Source organism: Paramormyrops kingsleyae, chromosome 5 (assembly GCF_048594095.1).
Source record: "Paramormyrops kingsleyae isolate MSU_618 chromosome 5, PKINGS_0.4, whole genome shotgun sequence".
In the NCBI taxonomy this organism is placed as follows: domain Eukaryota; kingdom Metazoa; phylum Chordata; class Actinopteri; order Osteoglossiformes; family Mormyridae; genus Paramormyrops; species Paramormyrops kingsleyae.
The window spans coordinates 4,997,370-5,017,500 of NC_132801.1; the positions used below are offsets into that span (position 1 = coordinate 4,997,370).

At 49.7% G+C, this 20,131-nt stretch overlaps 1 protein-coding gene across 3 annotated transcripts in view; it reads right to left on the bottom strand.

Moving 5' to 3' along the window:
- Positions 1-3,710: 3,710 nt before the first annotated feature.
- The window catches only part of LOC111852246 (zinc transporter ZIP11-like), an 81,982-nt gene continuing 65,561 nt past the window's right edge, over positions 3,711-20,131 (bottom strand). For all 3 annotated transcript variants that reach the window (XM_072711942.1, XM_072711941.1, XM_072711943.1), the window contains 3 exons: positions 5,508-5,606; positions 4,601-4,759; positions 3,711-4,360 (listed from right to left, as the gene is read on the bottom strand). In XM_072711942.1, the coding sequence (XP_072568043.1) occupies positions 4,282-4,360; positions 4,601-4,759; positions 5,508-5,606 (337 nt within the window). In that variant the 3' untranslated portion in view covers positions 3,711-4,281. The remainder of the gene's footprint in view (positions 4,361-4,600; positions 4,760-5,507; positions 5,607-20,131) is intronic.

The following is a 20,131-nucleotide window of genomic DNA, read 5'->3' on the forward strand; positions in this document are numbered from 1 at the left end:
AGGCTGAGCTTCCAGCAAGTGACCAGTAACAAGTGCAAGACAGTTATGGGACCAAGGGCTGCATAAAACACCGTTTAAAGGCTAACATCAGAAGAACTAAACAAAAAAATAACAGCAAGAGAAGAAGTAGTTCCTACTGGTTCCTAAGTGTGACATACAACAGAGCTCAGAACAGCACCAAGTGAAATCAGGCCATTCCAGGGAGAGATGACTCTTAGGACGCTTCTAGAAGGTTCCGTGGGATTCTGCAGAGCAGCTGTATCAGTCACCATAGACGGCAATCCCAAAGTGTGTGAAAATACGTATAAGTGGGTATGATTCTGGTTTGAAGTCGCCCTCATCATGGTGTTTCCTTCTGATTGGCTACTTGCATCTGGCCAGAGGCACTGACTGCATCCAGGGAGGGGAGACAAAGGAGGTGCACTGAGGGCCTGTTTGATTGGACACAGAGTGACCTGCGTGACAGAAGGAAGGCTCCCTTATTTCAAACTGGGTTCCTTCTCTGCTCTTCTGGCTGTCACCGCTATGGGGACGAACAGTCCTCCTCCGCGGGGGCCAGGCTGCCTCCCCCTCTCTCGGCTCATACTATTTTTCAAAGCACCAGGGAACCCCAGGAACAATAGCCATTGTCCTGTCAGCCAATCCCTGCCCTCACAGAGGTATGGCAGTTAATGGCCAAGGCTCCGAGGGCTTTGAATGGACCCATTGTCCTGTGTATCCTCAGTAAAGCATAGGTTCACTTCTGCTCGGGCACAGTTACACATCTGCATGCAGTGTTGTGCCTTTTTTATGGGGGGGGGGGGCAAAAGAAAAAAAATCTCCCTGTATCTGGGACAGGAGTGGTTCCTGTCGGATGTTCAGGGGCATTGCCACACTGTATCTGGGACAGCAGTGGTTCCTGTCGGATGCTCAGGGGCAGTGCCACACTGTATCTGGGACAGCAGTGGTTCCTGTCGGATGCTCAGGGGCAGTGCCACACTGTATCTGGGACAGCAGTGGTTCCTGTCGGATGCTCAGGGGCAGTGCCACACTGTATCTGGGACAGCAGTGACTCCTGTCGGATGCTCAGGGGCATTGCCACACTGTATCTGGGACAGCAGTGGTTCCTGTCGGATGCTCAGGGGCAGTGCCACACTGTATCTGGGACAGCAGTGGTTCCTGTCGGATGCTCAGGGGCAGTGCCACACTGTATCTGGGACAGCAGTGGTTCCTGTCGGATGCTCAGGGGCAGTGCCACACTGTATCTGGGACAGCAGTGGTTCCTGTCGGATGCTCAGGGCATTGCCACACTGTATCTGGGACAGCAGTGGTTCCAGTCGGAAGCTCTGGGGCAGTGCCACACTGTATCTGGGACAGCAGTGGTTTCTGTCGGATGCTCAGGGGCATTGCCACACTGTATCTGGGACAGCAGTGGTTCCTGTCGGATGCTGAGGGGCAGTGCCACACTGTATCTGGGACAGCAGTGGTTCCTGTTGGATGCTGAGGGGCAGTGCCACACTGTATCTGGGACAGCAGTGGTTCCTGTTGGATGCTCAGGGGCAGTGCCACACTGTATCTGGGACAGCAGTGGTTCCAGTCAGATGCTCAGGGGCAGTGCCACACCTTGGCTCGCTCTTATAGCACAAACGTGCGATGCAGTACCAGAAGGTGTAGATAGGGATCCGTATTGTACATTTTTTAGCAGACGCATATTCCTGAGAGAGCAGGACTGGTCAGTCCCTGCAGTGATTGTGGGTTAAGTGACTCGCTCAGGGGCCCAAAAGTGACACCACTCTGCTGACCCCGGGATTTGAACCTGCTACTTTCCTATGACAGGCACAGGGTCCGAGCCCACTGAGCCACACACTGCCTCCCCCACCACCTTAGGACTGGCTGAAGGGTCAGTTTATTCCTTCCTGAACCACAGAGACAAGAGCTGGACTCTGGCTGTAGACCCCAAGTGCGTACATCAGAAGGTCGTTATCGAGTGCGTACATCAGAAGGTCGTTATCAAGTGCGTACATCAGAAGGTCGATATCAAGTGCGTACATCAGAAGGTCGATATCAAGTGCGTACATCAGAAGGTCGTTATCAAGTGCGTACATCAGAAGGTCGTTATCAAGTGCGTACATCAGAAGGTCGTTATCAAGTGCGTACATCAGAAGGTCGTTATCAAGTGCGTACATCAGAAGGTCGTTATCAAGTGCGTACATCAGTAGGTCGATATCAAGTGCGTACATCAGAAGGTCGATATCAAGTGCGTACATCAGAAGGTCATTATCAAGTGCGTACATCAGAAGGTCGATATCAAGTGCGTACATCAGAAGGTCATTATCAAGTGCGTACATCAGAAGGTCGATATCAAGTGCGTACATCAGAAGGTCGTTATCAAGTGCGTACATCAGAAGGTCGTTATCAAGTGCGTACATCAGAAGGTCGTTATCAAGTGCGTACATCAGAAGGTCGTTATGTCGCATTTATTCATCTGCAAATAAAACAAACTTTGAACCCATTAAGCGACAGCAGAGGATAAATATCCATGTCAGAGATAAACACCAAGTGAGAACAAAAATGAGGAATCCCCCCCCCCCCCCCCCCCCGCTGCCCCCGCCCCGAGAGGCTTGCTGCTCCACAATGTTAAGGAAGCGCTGCTCTTACCATAAAGAAATCGCTGAGAGACTGGAAGCGACGGCCGAAGAAGAGAGATGCTGAAAACAAGAAACTGACGGTGTTGTGTGTGTCTGAGTGTTTGACAGCTGAAGGAGCATGGGGCCCAACGGGAGGCGGCGCTAAGGAGGGGAGAGGAGAGGAAAGGAGAGGAGAAGAGAGGAGTGGAGAGGAGAGGAGAGAAGAGGAGTGGAGAGGAGAGGAGAGAAGAGGAGAAGAGAGGAAAGGAGAGGAGGGGAAAGGAGAACAGAGGAAAGGAGAGGAGGGGAGAGGAGAGGAGAGGAGCCGCTCTGAGTGCCGGAGTTTGTTTTGCAGCTCGATCCCCCGGCGGCTCATAGGGTGGATGGATTGTCCCAGACCACTTCGAATCAACTGGGAACAGTTTGATCACAACATATACAGACTTCCTTATTTTATAAAAAGGCTATTAAAAAAAATTGAGTCACATTTCTTCTCTTAAAAGCATTCATCTGAAACAACAGATTAATTAGAAATGAAAACAGTATCGGGAAAAAGAAGATTACTCAGCACACGCAGTAATTCCGAAAATCATACCACTCCATATTATAAAACCCCAAAGACACTGTCGTTTACCCCCAAGAAAGTTAATGATCAGAACAGATCAGATCAGAACACAAACTGAGACAGAAAGACAGACAGAAGGAAAGAGAGACTGACAAAGGAAGCAGACATCCTCTCAGAGTGAGTGGATAATGGATGTAAACTGAATATAGCAACAGCTGTCCTAACATTATGTAAACTGTGACCAAAGCGGCCCTCAACTTTCACACATCAAGTGTGTTTAACGCTGCGTCGAGCCTTCAGTGTCTGCCTTTTCCTTTCTGTCATGTGACATCCTCGCCACTCAGAATGGGCATCTCCATCTCCTTCATTGTGCCAATTAGTTCTAATTTGTTTTAAACGAACCTCTGGGCACGCAAACTGTAGAAATGCCATCGGCCAGTCTGACGAGGCTGAGATAAGGCCGATTCGGCACGGCCAACCAAACCATTTGCCAGAGTCTCTTTTTAAATTCCAGCTCAATAATTCTGAACGAACAGCAGTCAGACATACATAAGAAGTTATATTCTTTCGACAACTTCTACAACATGCCCTTGTATTTTGTAAATTACAATACCTTTTAATGTAAATTAGAGCCAGCCTCATTCGTGACAGCCAACACACTGTGGACCCCTTGGTTAATGTCAAGTATACAGGCGGGAACGTGGCATGGAATTCTGGGAATGCATGGCCTAGGACAACACCAAACATCAGAAAGTAAACTTCCACACAACACGAGTGCGATGGAGATGCTGGAGAAATGTGGGTTACAGATTGATCAGCCAGGTCGCTCATTTCATTTAAAGAACATTCTGGTAAATCGTTACCACATGTATAATGTCACAGTACTGGCACAGTATTCAGTCATTATACAAACAGGTTCAATATCTGAGAAAAGTAAGCAAAGAAAAATAACTCCAAAAACCTGGAATGAAATCAAAGTAAAAAAAAATGCATAGAAAATTCAATTCACAATTTTACACAGAACTTGAGATACATCTCAAAGAGGACAATCAGGTCCCTTTGTTCCATGACTTTCAGAGCTCCAGTGACAGTTCCCATGGAAACAGGGCGTCAGCCCAGACCCACGTCCAGTGACATCATCACCACGAATCCCAAGATGGAGGTGCACGAAGCCAGCTTCCCGTTGCCACTGCGGACACAGAAGCATGGGAGTGTTACTTTGGGGACAGATAGGGGGCGCAGAGGGTGATATGAGGACGGGGGGGGGGGGCTTCCCTGAAAATGACTGGTCACTTGGGAAGCAGTATTACTACACCAACCGGGAGGAAGGAGGAAGGAGATATGCGTAGGACCTCACTGACACTGTACAGAGCTAACATCACCGTATAACTCCCCCTCCCCCATATGCTGAAATGCACCACCCTCTCACCTGACTTGTGCCTCAGGGATGATGTCGTCCATGACGACGTACACCATGGCACCCGCCGCAAAGGCCAGGGCGTAGGGGAGCAGCGGCTCGGCCATCACCACGGCGACAGCGCCCAGCAGCCCGGCCGCAGGCTCCACCATGCCGCTCAGCTGGCCGTACCTGTGGAGGCGGAGCTGCCCGTGAAACGTGGCACGGGGTCACGGGGTCATGGGGCACGGGGTCATGGGGCACGGGGACGCGGGGTCATGGGGCGCGGGGTCATGGGGCACGGGGTCATGGGGCACGGGGTCGCGGGGTCATGGGGCACAGGGTCGCGGGAGCCTTGGTTCAGACAGGAAAGCGGGGCAGTCACTGCACATGACCCTCAGCTGGGGAACGACAAGATTAGGGAGACAGGAGGGGAGTCTGGCACCCTGGGTGAGCCCAGAAATTGATTGGCCCGCAGTAACAGGTCGATAGGTAAATCAACTGTCTGATTGGTTGATTCAGACTGAAAGGATAAAGGACTGATTTGGCTGTTGACAGGTCTTGTGCCACAAGACTGGAAGGTGTGATTTGAGATAAATAGACAACAACGAAATTAACCTGCTTGGTCCAGGCTCTCTCTGTCCCTCTACTGCTACTCTCACGTGTGGAAAAAGGTTTCCAGTGACAGACAGGCTGTCGTTAAGAGCCAATCACTAATTACTCAGCCAGAAACAACAAGCCACCAGCCCAGCCTGTGAGGGGAGTTTCTGCTTCGGGATTCAAGTTTTTGTTCTCAGAGTATTACAGGAACTTTGGGGGATTTTCTTAAACAAAAACAAATCTAACACAATGATGGGTGTGTGTCTGACCCATGAAAGCAGCGCCTTTCCCTCCACAGCATCTTGAACTAAATCACATGTCATCGGCACCAGTTACTCACCAGAATGCACGCCACGGTGACACACCCGTACCCCGGAGAGGCAGGCTCACTGCAAGGCCTTCTGGGAAATTCTGGATCCCGATGCCGATGGCCAGATTCCTAGAAATGGGAGTGAGGGAGTTAATGAGAGGTTAGGCCTCTGTGAGGGTGAAGATTGCTATAGAAAGGCATGCTGGGAGATCCGGAGGGAGCCCCAACCAGCATGGCAGCGTGTTCCTCATGTGGAGAGACAAGATCACAAGGGAGGAACCAAGACAGGGCAACCCGAGTCACTGTGCGGGGCAACCCGAGTCACTGTGCGGGGCAACCCGAGTCACTGTGCGGGGCAGCTCGAGTCACTGTACACACATCATCTTGGCTGTGTTAGGGTAAAGGTGCAGTACTTGGTAGATGATCTGCCCCCCATGGGGTGAATTCCCTCGCTGATTGCACCAAGTCTTTAATCTGTTCTACACTTCAGAGAGACTACAAACCCACCACGCTCATCCCTGACCTCACATTTCCAGCAGCAGCCCCTCCCAAGGCCACCAGCTCAGCCAACGATCAGGGGCTTTTCCACGGCAACCAAAAATCAAGCCGTAACTGAGCTGCACCTCCAGCTAACGTCTTTCCGCTGTAATTTATGCATTTACAGAAGCTAATGCTAATTTTGCTAGCGTTTGATGCTAACATAAGATGGCGATTCTCACAGACATGCTAGCGGAAATTAGCACATAGTAAATCATGATGCACCTTGTGTGAACAGTAAATAAGGGTCTCTGGGGTTTTACGCCTTTGCCGAGCCGACCCTCCTGCAGTGGAATGTAACTAGTCTCTGTCCGCGGTTCGGCTCGGCTGCGGGTCGGTTCCTGCTCGCCAGTGGAAAAGCATCATACATCAGAGAAGGAAGTGGCTCCCTCTTGCTAGCAGGCAACCCGAGAGCTCACAGGTATCCTGGCATCCCTGAAATACTGCGCTGCCTGACACACACAGGCTTATACACAGCAGACAGCCCCCCCCCCCCCCCGCTCTTCCGCACATATTATTCATGTTCCGGGGCCCCATGAGAGCCAAGAAAACACATGCAGGGTGGCTGCACATATTAAGAAACGGAAATGTCAGACGTTAATCATTATAAACAAAAGCATAACCTCAAATGAGGGTTAATGCCGTCCTGCACTGGGAGCGTTTTCCCTCCCACGGTCTCCCCCAGGAAAAGAGTGCATTCCTTGCTAATATTAGCAGCGGGCTTGTAGCTTTTAATTTGCTGATTAATTTGAAGGACTCCAGAACGGCGCGCAGCTCAGGACGGTATTACAATACGAATGCACACAGCCCCACGGCAGTCTCCGCTGAAACTCAAACGAGGACTACGACCATGCCTGAAGAGCGGGATAGACAGGCGTGAATAACCTCCCAAAGTGTGACGGCTTGCATCCTGAGCCCCGCCAGCCGACGCAGACCCCAGATCACACAGACCTACGCAGATCAAACAGCAGCCTGTGGGACACTGGGCAACTGAACTGCAATTGGGTGTGTCTGTCTGCCCCCCCTCCCCCCCCAAAAAAAGGCGTCTGGCCGGTATCAGCTGCAGACAGATTTGGAAAATGAGAAAAGTGGCTGTTTTTACAAAAGGACCCCCCCCCTCATACACACAGACACATATCACTCTCTGGCATGCAGTTCATATCTTGCCCCAGGAGAATGAAGATTAATGATGACTAGTTATGGCAGGGCAATAATAGCAGAGATCAGCTAGTGGGAGAAAGGGCATGAGTGTGTGTGTGTGTGTGTGTGTGTGTGTGTGTGTGTGCAGAAATGGAAGTGCCCACGGACACTTCATTCATTGGGCCACCTGCGTGACTTAGTATAGATCTCCAGTTTTCTTTGGTATTCCCCAAAAACCCATCAGATTCTCTCAGTGCAAAAATGGGGAATCCGGGTCGTCATGACGATCGTTGGACAATCTGCCGAGCAGGTCCCCGAAGCGCGTGTTGGGAGCGCAGGGCCGACCGCTGCCCACGAGGAGGTCCCCGAAGCGAGTGTTGGGAGCGCAGGGCCGACCGCTGCCCACGAGGAGGTCCCCGAAGCGCGTGTTGGGAGCGCAGGGCTGACCGCTGCCCACGAGGACCTGTAATCATGCCAACTGCCTCAGTAGGGCTCCGGTAAAGACGAGGGAGGCGGCAGGAGGCTTGTTTGGCTTATGTCTAGACGATCTTCTTGGCTGAACCCGCAAGGGAAACCATACTGACACTTAAGAGTGAGCATCTGCTGGTCTGTGGTGGGCGTCTCTTCCGGGACGGCTCTGGGTGCACGCCAGGTGGGGCGCGTGGAATCGAAGACCTTCCTCCTGCAGGCTTTCAGACCTGACCCCACCCTCAGGACCCAAAACCCCAGGGAGAAGAGAAGACGAGGCAGGGTGTGGTGTAGCCCATGATGATGCCGTCCTAGGGAGGCCGGTGCCAGGCGGTGATCTGGATTTACTGCTGGGGCGACAGACAGACAGACAGGGAGCGGAGGAGAGCAGGAAGGCTGGATGTCTGAGCAGAGGTTGGCCAACATGTCTGCGACTCAGAACTTCCAGACAAACCTCTGAGGTCAATGGCTATATCTGAGGACACATAGCTTTGAAATGTAATAGGTTACAGGTTCCTTGTTACAAAGTTAAAAAATTACTACCCAGTTAGTAATGTTATTATTTTGATTGCTTCATCAAAGTAACGTAACTCATTACATTGTTACTTTCCGATGACTTTTTCCAACAAATATTATAAACAGGACAACAAGCTGAAAGTCACAATGGCTTTGCTGACCCGCGTTGCCTGTAAATATTCCAAAAGAAGGCATTTCTGTACGGCGAAAAGATGCAAAGCAACAAAATGAATATCTTATTCTGTATAAACACTTTTTACAGACATCGATAATTGTTGAAGAGCCAAAAATACAATTTCAAGCTAAATATTCACTTGAATAGAAAAAAAAACAGCAGTTGAAAATGTCTCCGGACCAAGTGCATTAATTCACTTGGAATGTGATATTAATAGTGTCTGCTATGTGTGAGCGAGAGGGAGCCACAGCATGCAGCATGAGAGGAGATGCGCGGCTCGGAAACCACACGCGCACTTCACTGGAAGCAGCTGGAATGCAGCTCGTGTGCGTGTGACCCTGCAGCATCGTCAGGGAGGGGGGGCAGGCTGCATATCATTCAGAAACATGAAACAATGATCATTATCTGTAAAAAACGTTCCAAAACAGCCACTTGCTATAGCGTCTGGAGTAAAAGATAATTGGATGAAACATGTTCAAAACACGGAGTTTATATCAGCAAGTACTTAAGAGCCAATGACTGGATCATTATTACAGCTCAGCTACGTTATGCAGCAATAAAGTGAAGTCAGCTGAGTGCCTGAATCTACTGAATGGCCAGGTTACACCTCCATCCATCATAAATGGATTTTTTCTTCCCTGTTGGCGTGGGCATATTCCAGGACAAGGATGCCAAGATTCAATGAGCTCAAATTGTCAGAGTGGTTCAGGGAGCACGAGGAATCATTTTCACGCGTGACTTGGTCACCACAGAGTTGTGACCTTAGCCTCACTGAAGGTCTCTGGGATGTGCTGAAGGAGTCTTTACGGAGGTTCAACTCACTTATCAATACAGGACCTCGGTGAGAAATTAATGCAGATCTGGATGAAAATAAAGGCTGATATGTTGCATAAGCTTGTGGAGACAATGCCATGACAAATATGCGCCATAATCAAAGCTAAAGGCGGCCCAACGAAAAATTCAAATGGCGACTTTTTTTTTGGACGGGCAGTGTATAAGCAGACTGGGCGACTCTGACCATGGTAAAGGTGGGCTTTCCTTCATTTTATGCCTGATGGGCTACATTAGGCTAACTAACATTTCACATAATAAAAAAGAATAACAAACAGCTTATGAAGGGGACGGGATCAGTGACAGTATCCATAGAAACACTTCAAAGCCAAGTTTGGATGTCAAGTGTATTTCATATTGGGTTGTAATGGTGTGTTCATATCAAGCATTTCTCTTTCATTTTTATCTTTATATATGGTTACAACTAACCTTAAATTGCATGCTTCATACCCATAATATTCAACTGCTCTGTAATGTTCTAATGACATAGACCTAAATCCATTCAATAAGGCACATTCATATAATAGCTCCATATAACTTGCTGTAACCTAAACTATCAATTAATTGATATGACCTCTCATTTAACGCTGCCTGTCTCCCAAAAAACAAGCCTCCTGTATGTAATGTGTGATTGCTGGGACCCCTTCCCTCCCTTCACCTCACCCCCAGGTCCCAGACCTCACTATTTTTCACACCCTGGTTATAGCACGGCTCCCAGTCAGCTCATGCCACATCAGGAACTGGTACGGTCCTTTCGGAGAGCTGTTCATGAGGTATTTCTTTACCTCATCCATCCTCAACTGCCCCTGTTATACTGGACAGTTTTGGACATTGTAGGTAGAGTGTATTTCCGTGTGTGCTTTCGTGCGCTTCCGGTCTCGAGACGGCAGTCTCGATGGTTGTGGTCAGCGCATGCGTACTGCAACGATATTCCTCCAGACCAGCAGAGGGCAGCGCATGCGTACTGCAGTGATATTCCTCCAGACCAGCAGAGGGCAGCGCATGCGTACTGCAGTGATATTCCTCCAGACCAGCAGAGGGCACATGTCGTCTCCAAGGTCTGAATGAAGTTTACGCAAAAGCAGAAAGACAAAAGATTCATAACAGCAAGTTTCAAGTCTTCTCAGGTTTTTAAAACTATAAGCATAATTTTCTTTTGTAAAACTACTTAACTAATGTCGGCTTTGTCTCACAAACAATTTGGACAGTAAATATATTTCATATTTACCTCTGCCTGATCATGTTTCTCGTTGAAGGTACTATTTGATTATTTTGATATAAGATTTTTGGGTAGAAATCAATAATAAACAACACATAGGTGGAATATACGGCGCCCCTAAGAGGTCAGGGCGGGAAAATATTTTTTGAAAAAGTTTTACGTTGCTTTGCAATAGTTTTGCGATCCCACTACACTTGCCCGCTTGCGATTTGCTGCAGCGCAACAGCAAGGATAAACCTAAATAATGTCTGTGTGCCCACTTCGCGTTCAATAGCCCAGCTGTCTTTAGTTACAGGTGGTGAATTGACACAGTGCCCTTATTCATAATTACATATGAAAACACATATACAAAAGTTACATGGTGTGCATTGTCCCCCATAGTTTAATGCTTGAAGCAAACTTAACTGGACATGTCTGTATTGTTTAGGCTTATACTTGTTAGTCAATTAATGCTATTATTTGTATTTTAAACGGACACAGTGTACAGTTATTATTAGTAACGGAAAACTATTGCATGGGAACGCAAACATTTTGTGAGGGAACGTAAAAGTATTCAGGAAATACTTTAACTGGACACGTCTGTAGTAATATATCATTAATCATGAACAAATATAGATGAGAAGAGGTTCCCAGAGCTACTGATATTTATTGTTTGAGCTAAACAAACTGAAAAGACCTGCCACCTACTGGACACACCTAGTCATTATCTTGCATATGCGCAGTCGACATGCAAGGTTTCCGCTGGACATAAAAATCTGGGCTACATGCGTATCGACCGCAGCCGTCCGCAAACAACGCCTGATGAAGATATTTACCTCACGCCCCCTCGTCCGCAACTGAAAGCACACCCAAAGAAAAGTAAAGTATGAATTGGCCTACAGTGTTCATTGCTAAAGCTGTAATTTGCCATCGCTGTCAGGGAGCTTAGGGAGGGCTTTGTGTACGTGATTTCATTATATTGTGTGTGTTTTTATGCATCTGCATTGTTTACGGTATGTGAACATTAAAGATTTCAACAATAGGGTCTTTTGGAATTACATAAATGAAAATACAGCCCAGATGGGGGCACTCTACCAAAGAAAACTAAATTCTGATTGTGAAATTTCAAGTCTTGGTCTTGTTTTGGTCTTGATTAAAGGTCACGATCATGTTTTGGTCTTGGATTGGATGAGTCTTGATCTCGAAAGAGATGGTCTTTAACACATCGCTGCTGTAATTTAATTACATATTTTTTCAAAGTAACTTGCAATGAATGACAGTTACATTTATTTTTTACTTGAATTATGTAATGCATGTAACTCCCTAACACTGCATTTTTGGTGGATTTGGTGAAAATATGACTCGAAGGGATGTGACTTTCATCCTCCCCACGATGACAAACAGGATTCAGTTACAATTTACCAGACATGGCTGCCCCCCAGGGGAGTGCAAGGTGCCCTCTGCAGTCTGGATAGGAGGACAGTCAACCACAAAGACTGACGCTCCCCACATAAACCAGGCCCTTAGTGGGCTGACCACCAAGGGCTTAACTTTGACACTGATTGTGAAGAGAGCCCGCGGTTCCCCACGGTAATGGTTAAGGACTCTTCTCCGGACACACACCCTGAACCTGGGCTTTTTACCCTGGTACCACTCCTACATATTCTTGCGTACGTTTCTGAAAGCCACAGAGCTTTTTCTGCTTGGGATAAAATGGGAGATAATCATCTGGAGGTCTTCGGAGAATAAGTCAGAGTTGACAGAACTTCCCTGGTTGCTGTGGCTCAACAACACCCAGCTTATCAGCTCATATGACTACTGACAATAACTGAAAGGGTTACGACTACACCAAGCCTAAAAAGATGAAGCAGTAATGTGTAACCATGAAAAGTTCATCTTTCATGTTGAGTACTTCAGACCCCTGAACTGAGGCTTTCCCAACACTCTGGGGGAATGTGCACCATAACAGATCAGGTTTTCCACCAGAGATGGTATAACTCAACCCACAAAGCCAAACTGCAATGTTGAGATCATGAGGCTTTTATGAGTGTCTACTTTCATTAAGGCTGAGGAGGCCTGAGGGGGTTTTGGGGGGATGGGGGGGGGGTGTGGGTGGGATGGTGATTCTCAGAATCTACATAAACAGGCGAAGTAGGAGCATTTAGAAGCTGTTTTATGAAACACTCTCTGCTCAGAGAATTGCTAATTACTGACAGAGTTAGCAGACACAGGATGGGGTAATGGATGCAGACAGACATTACTAAGCGATACAGCGATGAGGGAGCGCAGTGAATAGCCTCTTTATGTTAGGCCTGATCTCCCCGGTACACACTCAGGACTCAAGTGTGTGCATGTGATATGCTTTGGCTCTTCAGTTTGAAGGACAAAGCAGACGGTCTTCATTATCTTGCCTCTGCCACAGTCTTGAGGACTCCGACGGACTACTGCAGTGACTTTAGACAATTTCAAATGAGACACGCCCTTCACACTCACGGGGCCTTTAGACTTCTTGACATGAGCCACTCGATACTCAGTTCATCACTGATTGGAGGAGTAACTGAAGCTGTAAGAAACTCAGGGGCAAACAGCAGGTCTGACAGGCCATTTGACACAGTGACCGTCTGTGATGCCCAGGCTGATTTAATCCCTCCGGCACTTAGCGATGCGGACAATGCTAACCCCCCCTGACAATTAAAGGTGCACGGAGAGGCCCCCCTCCCCCAGAATGTCCACATCCCCCCGTCGCACTCAGCAGATGCATCTCACGGACCGACACAGGTAACAGCTGCGAGAGACAGATGGACTATGGGCATCAGGAATGATGAGAGAGTGCGGGAATGTGGCAGAAAACACATCCAAGGAATGACAAACTAAAGGCTAATTTTGGAGACATGAGGTCCCCCCCCCCCCATGAAGGGCAGCTCCGGCACCCTCCCCAGTCTCCAAAGTGGGAAGTATATCCAACAGCAAAAAAATGGGGGGGGGGGGGGGGAATAAGAGGCTTAGAAACCCCACATCCAGGAGCAGGAAAAGAGCCATCCCAGTCCCGTCTGACTAGACCCCATGTCTTGTGGGAGGGGGTGTTGTGCCCCTTCTGCGAGTCCCCAAGACCCCCCCTGCTGCCTGAGTGTGATGGACTGGGACGGCTCAGAACGTTAACTGTATCTGCCCCCCTCCCCCGACGTCCCATGACCTCCTGAAAACAAGCCTAAGGGCCGTCCTCTTTGCAGGGGGGCAGATCTGTGCCAGCGCAGTTCGCCGCTGACTTCCCATTGCCGCGTCTCCCGCGTGTGGTCGGTGTTAGAGTGAGTGCTACCCAACTCCGGGGGGGGGGCAGTGTTTTCCATGAGGTATCCTCACAAAAATGCAAGCTATAGACCTCCCAGATAATAATAATAAAGTGATACAATAGCTTATTCAGACGGGCCGATTTCGCAATGTGGGGGGGGGGGGGGGGGGGCGGGGGTTTTAGGCAGCTGTTTGACTTGCAGGTTTCTGGTAAGAATCAGTGAACTGTTACACTCTCCCCCATGCAGAATGCAACTCAGGGAGAGGAGAATGCAGGGCAGTACAGGGTTTGCTGTAGGAGAAGAAGCCAGCCACGTAATGGGGGGGGGTCGCTGGTCTGGGTGCAGGATGATGGCATGCCCCCCCCCCCCCCCAACCCCCGAACATTCTAAGGATAGTTTACAGTTGAATTCCTGCCCTGATAGCAGCAGCAGGTCCCGCTGACCATGTTCCAGAACTTTCCATTAGTTTGACGCCAGGGGGTTTCACAGGCCAAAGGTCACTGGAGGTTTGTGATGGTCGCGTAGGCCGCGGTAGCAAGCCCCCCCCCCCCTACTGTCTGTGACATTAATGTATCCTGTTACTCCTCCGGGAAAAGACATCCAGCAGGACCAGGAGCCCCCCCTGGATCGAGAGCCGGTCAGTAAACAAAACCTATAGACTGGCTGCTTCAGGAGGTGGCAGCTCTACAGGCCTTGGTGCTCGAGGAAAACTCCTACAGCTAGTTTGTGACCTAAACACCTGGCAATATTTTATTACACACACACACACACACACACACACACACACACACACACAAGCAATCACATGTAGGGGTGTAAGTTCATGTGTGTAGCAGTTGTGTTTGCTACCACTCCAACCACACATTTGTACACAGCCCCCTGTTGGCCACAAACAGTCACTACACGATGGGGGGCCTGAAAGTGACTTTTTAAGTGACCTGCCCTGCACAGCACAGACCATCTGTCCACACTGCTCTCCCTTTTATCATGCTATGAAAGAGGTGATTGTTAGTCGTGCCATGATTACATCACGGTTCCCCGCTAAAGCTGGTTGATTCAGTGCATAGCCTGCCACATGGCCCAGTCACATGGCCCAGTCACATGACCCAGTCACATGGCCCTTCCTGCCCCCCCACCCCCCCAAAGCTAAGCCAGACTGATCAGCATAACCCCACCCCCCCGGCTGCACCCGCTTATGGAGAACAGATAAATAGCATTACAAAAGCGTCTGGGTCTGCGTGGCTTTGGCGGCACCTGACATGGGTATAGGCATGTATAGGAGCTGGGTGGGGCTCAAGCACCCACTTCATTCTCACCACTGATGGGCGAGGATGACGGGTTTTGGCAGGCAGGGTGCCTGGTCACATGCATGCTGGGAGAATAGACTCCGCCCCCTGTCCAATCACAGGGCAGTCTGCCGGCCATGAGGCACAAAGAAGAGCCAACAACAGGTATCACTGCAGACCAAGGAATAGCAAGGAGTAGCAAGGAGGGGCAGGGCACAGTGGGGGGGGGGGGGGGGTCACACACCTGGCCTGGGGGTTCAGATCCCGGCTTTGCTCTGGGTGTGTGGAGACTGCACGTTCTCCAAACTGCCCGTAGTGTACGGACTGGCATCTGGCTCTGCCCTACTCTGACTGGGGCAATCCAATACTCGATAAAGAGGTGGAACATGGATGGATGGATGGATTATGGATTAGCATTCTTTAAGCAAACTATTCAACAGATATTTCTGCTCTTAAGACACCACTGCATTAGGAAGCACCAATACCTCTCATTCCCTGAGAACTTTTACCCATAAAGCTTTACCGGGTCCTCTGGGAAAAACAACCGCAGATCGCTGTGAAGCACTTGACCTTTCACCCCTGATGCTGCGTGTTCAGTGAATGACATCATTACCATTTATATTCACATTTATTTATATGGTTCCCACAGCACCCCCCTCTTCCTCCTCTTCCTCGCCAGCCGCACCACCGCCCCCTAATGTGGGCAGCGGGTGACGCTACACGGACATTTTCCCCCAGGCTGGCATGAAAGGCCCCATTCAGTGCAGGGCGCACGCGGCCACCCCCCTCGCCAAGAACACTGCCACCGCTGCCAGCGACCGTCTTTGAGACGCAAGTCCGTAGCCCCGAAAATGCTGGGGGGGGTGGGGGTGTTTTTCCAAGCTGAGAAAATACCACGGCTGGGTTTTCGCGTTCTGATTGGCCATAAATCCACCGCACGCGCGGCGGGAGGGGCCCGCGCACATCTGCCGGCCGGCGGACAGAGAGCTTTTGTGTCGTTCTCGTGCGACCCCCGTGATCAGAATCGCAGCCGGTTCCCGGCGGGACAAAAAAAAAGCCAAAAACGGGGTTTTTCCTGAGGCAGAGATCATATAACCTCATGGAACCGCTTAGTGGACAGTCTTATCACCATGACTTACTGAAGCATTTGCGTGTCTAAATGTCTGATTGTTTGGTCACCTGACCTGTCACAAGTCCTACCCTCTCATCATTGGGCTAGAATGCGCTAGAATGTGACGGGCATCCGTTTTAAATATACATTTTCATATTTATCAGGCAGATACTTTTATCCAAAGGAACATATATTTTTGAGAAAGCAGGCCCAGTCAGTCCCTGGAGGAAATTGGGTTAGGGCTGAACAGTGACATCACTCTGCTGACCCCGGGATTTGAACCAACAACCTTCTGATCCCAGGCACAGTGGCCTAATCCAATGAGCCACACACCAGGCCACCAGGCAGAAGCGATAACAGGTTCACACAGCAATGGCCCTGCCATGCCCATTCCTCACCAGCATGGCTCTCAGAAATTAGGGGGGATGCTTCCCTTGCAATATCGACAGACATCCCCCTTCCTTCCCCCAAAATAAATAAATAATAGTGTGTCCCTTATCTTTCATTGTTTCATTTACATTGCATTATGTTACATCGCATTCTTTTGCAACATTACTTTTGCATGCGAGCCTATTGTGATACTGAGATATACACCAATAGACAATAGACATCGGAACCCTCTCCCACCACCCCACAATGGTAAACTTCTTGCGACACTGCTGCTCACCGGTCATTAGTCACGGTCATGTCTGTACACCCCCGTTTTTGTATTACCCATCTGAGATGTGCTCATTCGCTAGCGGGGACCCGTTTACTGTCCCTCTGCTCATATTTGCATCAGTCTTTGGGGGGATAAACTTCCCATCGATGCATTTTACTGCATCAAATTCCTAATCACAGTCCAACAAAAAAAAAAACAGCTAAACAACAATAGATGATTAAAGTTACAAAGTTTGGTGCCTTTTTATGAGCACAGGAAGTTCTGTTCTGCGGGCGTGAGCCACATGCCGCTTATTAACTCACACAGCTCATGGTTTTGTCCGACAAGACTTACCGGCCAGGAAAATGCAGAAAGACTTGAGCATAGGCAGGTCAACACACTCACCTACAGGCGAGTACAAACTGGTCAAAATGCAAAGCTACAGACGGGCACAGAGAAGACAACATACACAGCTTCAGACGGGCACAAACAGAGCAACACGCACAGCTACAGACGGGCACAAACAGGGCAATACGCACAGCTACAGACGGGCACAGACAGGGCAACACACACAGCTACAGACGGGCACAGACAAGACAACATACATAGCTACAGACGGGCACAGATAGGGCAACACACACAGCTACAGATTGGCACAGACAGGGCAACACACTGCTACAGACGGGCACAGACAGGGCAACTTGCACAGCTACAGACGGGCACAGACGGGGCAACACACACAGCTACAGATGAGCACAGACAGGGCAACACGCACAGTTACAGTCGGGCATAGACAGGGCAACACACACAGCTATAGACAGGCATAGACAGGGCAACACAGACAGCTACAGACGGGCACAGACAAGACAACATACACAGCTACAGACGGGTACAGACAGGGCAACACACACAGCTACAGATGAGCACAGAAAGGGCAACACACAACTACAGATGGGCACAGGCAGGGCAACACACATAGCTATAGGTGGAAGGCCCTTCGCCTGTGATGAGTCTCCAGAAGCAGCCTATGCTTATCTGTGTGAAGAGCACGGGGTATAGCATACTGTTGCTTCCCACCCCCCAACTCTCCGGAATCTGAGCTGGGCATCCTAAAAATGCTTGAAGTAGACCACCAATCCAGGACGGAGAAGTCTGAGCGGCTAGGGAGAACAACACTGGAGGCAATCGGTGACATCACCACCCGTACCCCCCCCCACATTCCGCACCGCAGAGGAGACACCCCACCAGTGTAATAACCAGCAGGAGAGACCCGAATCCCAATGATGTGGGCACAGCTGCTCCTATACACCCACCCCCCCCCGAAAGAGGCCCTGTGTATGAGAGTCAGAGAGTGACTTAACCTAGTGTGCCACGACCCATCTCCCTGGAGCTGTAGAGTAACAGCAGTAACACGGAACATGAGGTTGACATGGCAGCCGGTCACTGTGGGGTGAACGGAAACTGCACTCCTGGTGCTCGAGATCAGGACCAAAATGAGGGCGACTGGCATGTGGTGACTGGGACACTGCACCCAATGGCTCAACCTGACACAGACCAAAGCTCTGTGCAATGCTCGGCTCATCTCTCTAGGGGGCACTATTTTGGGTGTCTTCATCCAACTCAAGTTCCCCCAAGTTTGCTTTTGGTCTTTTGCATATATCCAGGATCACAGGGCCGAGAGCAAACGTCCTACTGGTGAATGGCTGGAAACTGAGGGGCTCCCTAGCAGGAGAAGGAAAAGGACAGACCGAACATCCACTGGGGTGGTGTTTCTCACCGTGCAGCAAAACACAACCACTGCCCTTCCCTGATCCGGCACAGAATAAGCTTGGTGAGAGATGGATGGAGGAGAAATCAGGCTGTCTCTACATCATCAGTGGGACGACCACCCTCACCATCGCAAGTTTACCCAGGGCTGCCCGGTAACCATGGTTACTGTGACCTAGGAATTCCATGTTCCACCATATCTAAGGGTCATCTTCTCATAGCCCAGATCCATTCAATCTCTGATCAGCCTTGGTTCCTCACTGGCCGTACTTTCTCGCTGACGTGTTCCTCATGTGCGTAATCGGTTTCTCACAGTTTGAACACAGCCAGCACCAGCTGAGTAAAAGTGCTCAAAAATGGTTCCAAAGAAAACCAAAAACAAAACGGTTCCAGTTCTGCACTTATGCGAGAGGCTGGGAACACAAGCCAGCGGCGGTATCTGGTTCCTCGTATCGGACAGGAGTACGTCCATCTGTGCCAAAGCGTTTCCTCATCCAGTGACAGCTGCCGAATTCGTCTCAAACTGGTGGGGAGTGTCTGAAACTGGGTCGGGGCCACCTGTAACGGCTTAACCAGCACAGCACCCGGCAGCCAATCACACAAATGTGTATCTTCGTGCCACACCGTGATGAAGAGAGCAGGTCAGCCGTCTGGGTGCAGAGCACAGACATCACGGTGCTCGTGGTATCAGAAAGAGGGGGGCCGAGGAGATGGGGGTGACTGGTAAAACAAACTTAAGTTTCATTGGGAGCTGTGGAGTTCTAATATAAACTGGACGTAAAAACATTAACACAGCGTATAGCTCTGTTTTCTGTCATGATACCACTGGGAGGAGTGTTACTGTGGCGAATGATCCCTGAAAAACGCTCCCCTAGCCCAGTACTGCTGATCCCACCGGAGACGGTGGATACTCAGCCCCGGCGCTGAGGAAACTGGGTTTTCTGTGACTGCAGCCCCTTCCCAGTATGGCGTCCACACGCTAGGCAGCACTGGTACGGCAGCGCGGGAGTGAACAACAGGTGCACTCGGCACACAAGACGGTTTTGCGGTGGTTTCCGGAACAGTCACCATGCTGCATAGGGGTACAGGTTCTAAAGAGGGTTCCGTGGGGCTGCTCAGTGGAGAACATTGACATCTCACACTTCTAGGTCTGAGGGCTGGAGATGGGCCTGGTTTTCCCCACAAAGTGCTGGATTCCTCCTATGGCCCAAACCGGTTGCAACGTCATGCGGCTCTTAGCATTACTGCATGGCAGAGGACGAACGGCCCGTCCTGGACATACTCCAGTTTACTCCCTGCACTGCAGATTGCAGCTTCCTGAAGGAGTAGCTGAACAAACCAAAACCCTGGCATATGATAATGAGCAAAGACTTTGTGGACTGCCATTTCAAGGTTGACTGTTTGTTTAAGGTGGAATGCATTTTTAAGGTGGACTGTTTGTTTAAGGTGGAATGCATTTTTAAGGTGGACTGTTTGTTTAAGGTGCAATGCCCTTTTAAAGTGGACTGCTTCATGGAGTGATCCGCCTCTCTGGGAGGCTAAACGAGAGTGTAGTTGCCTGTGTCAGGGTCTACAGATACACTGCCAGACTGTGCAGTCTGAGATCTTGGCTGGGCACAGTGGTCATACCATATCACGGCTTTGGCAGAAATTAATCGTTTTGTACATGTGTGTACATGAATACTGGGTATAGTG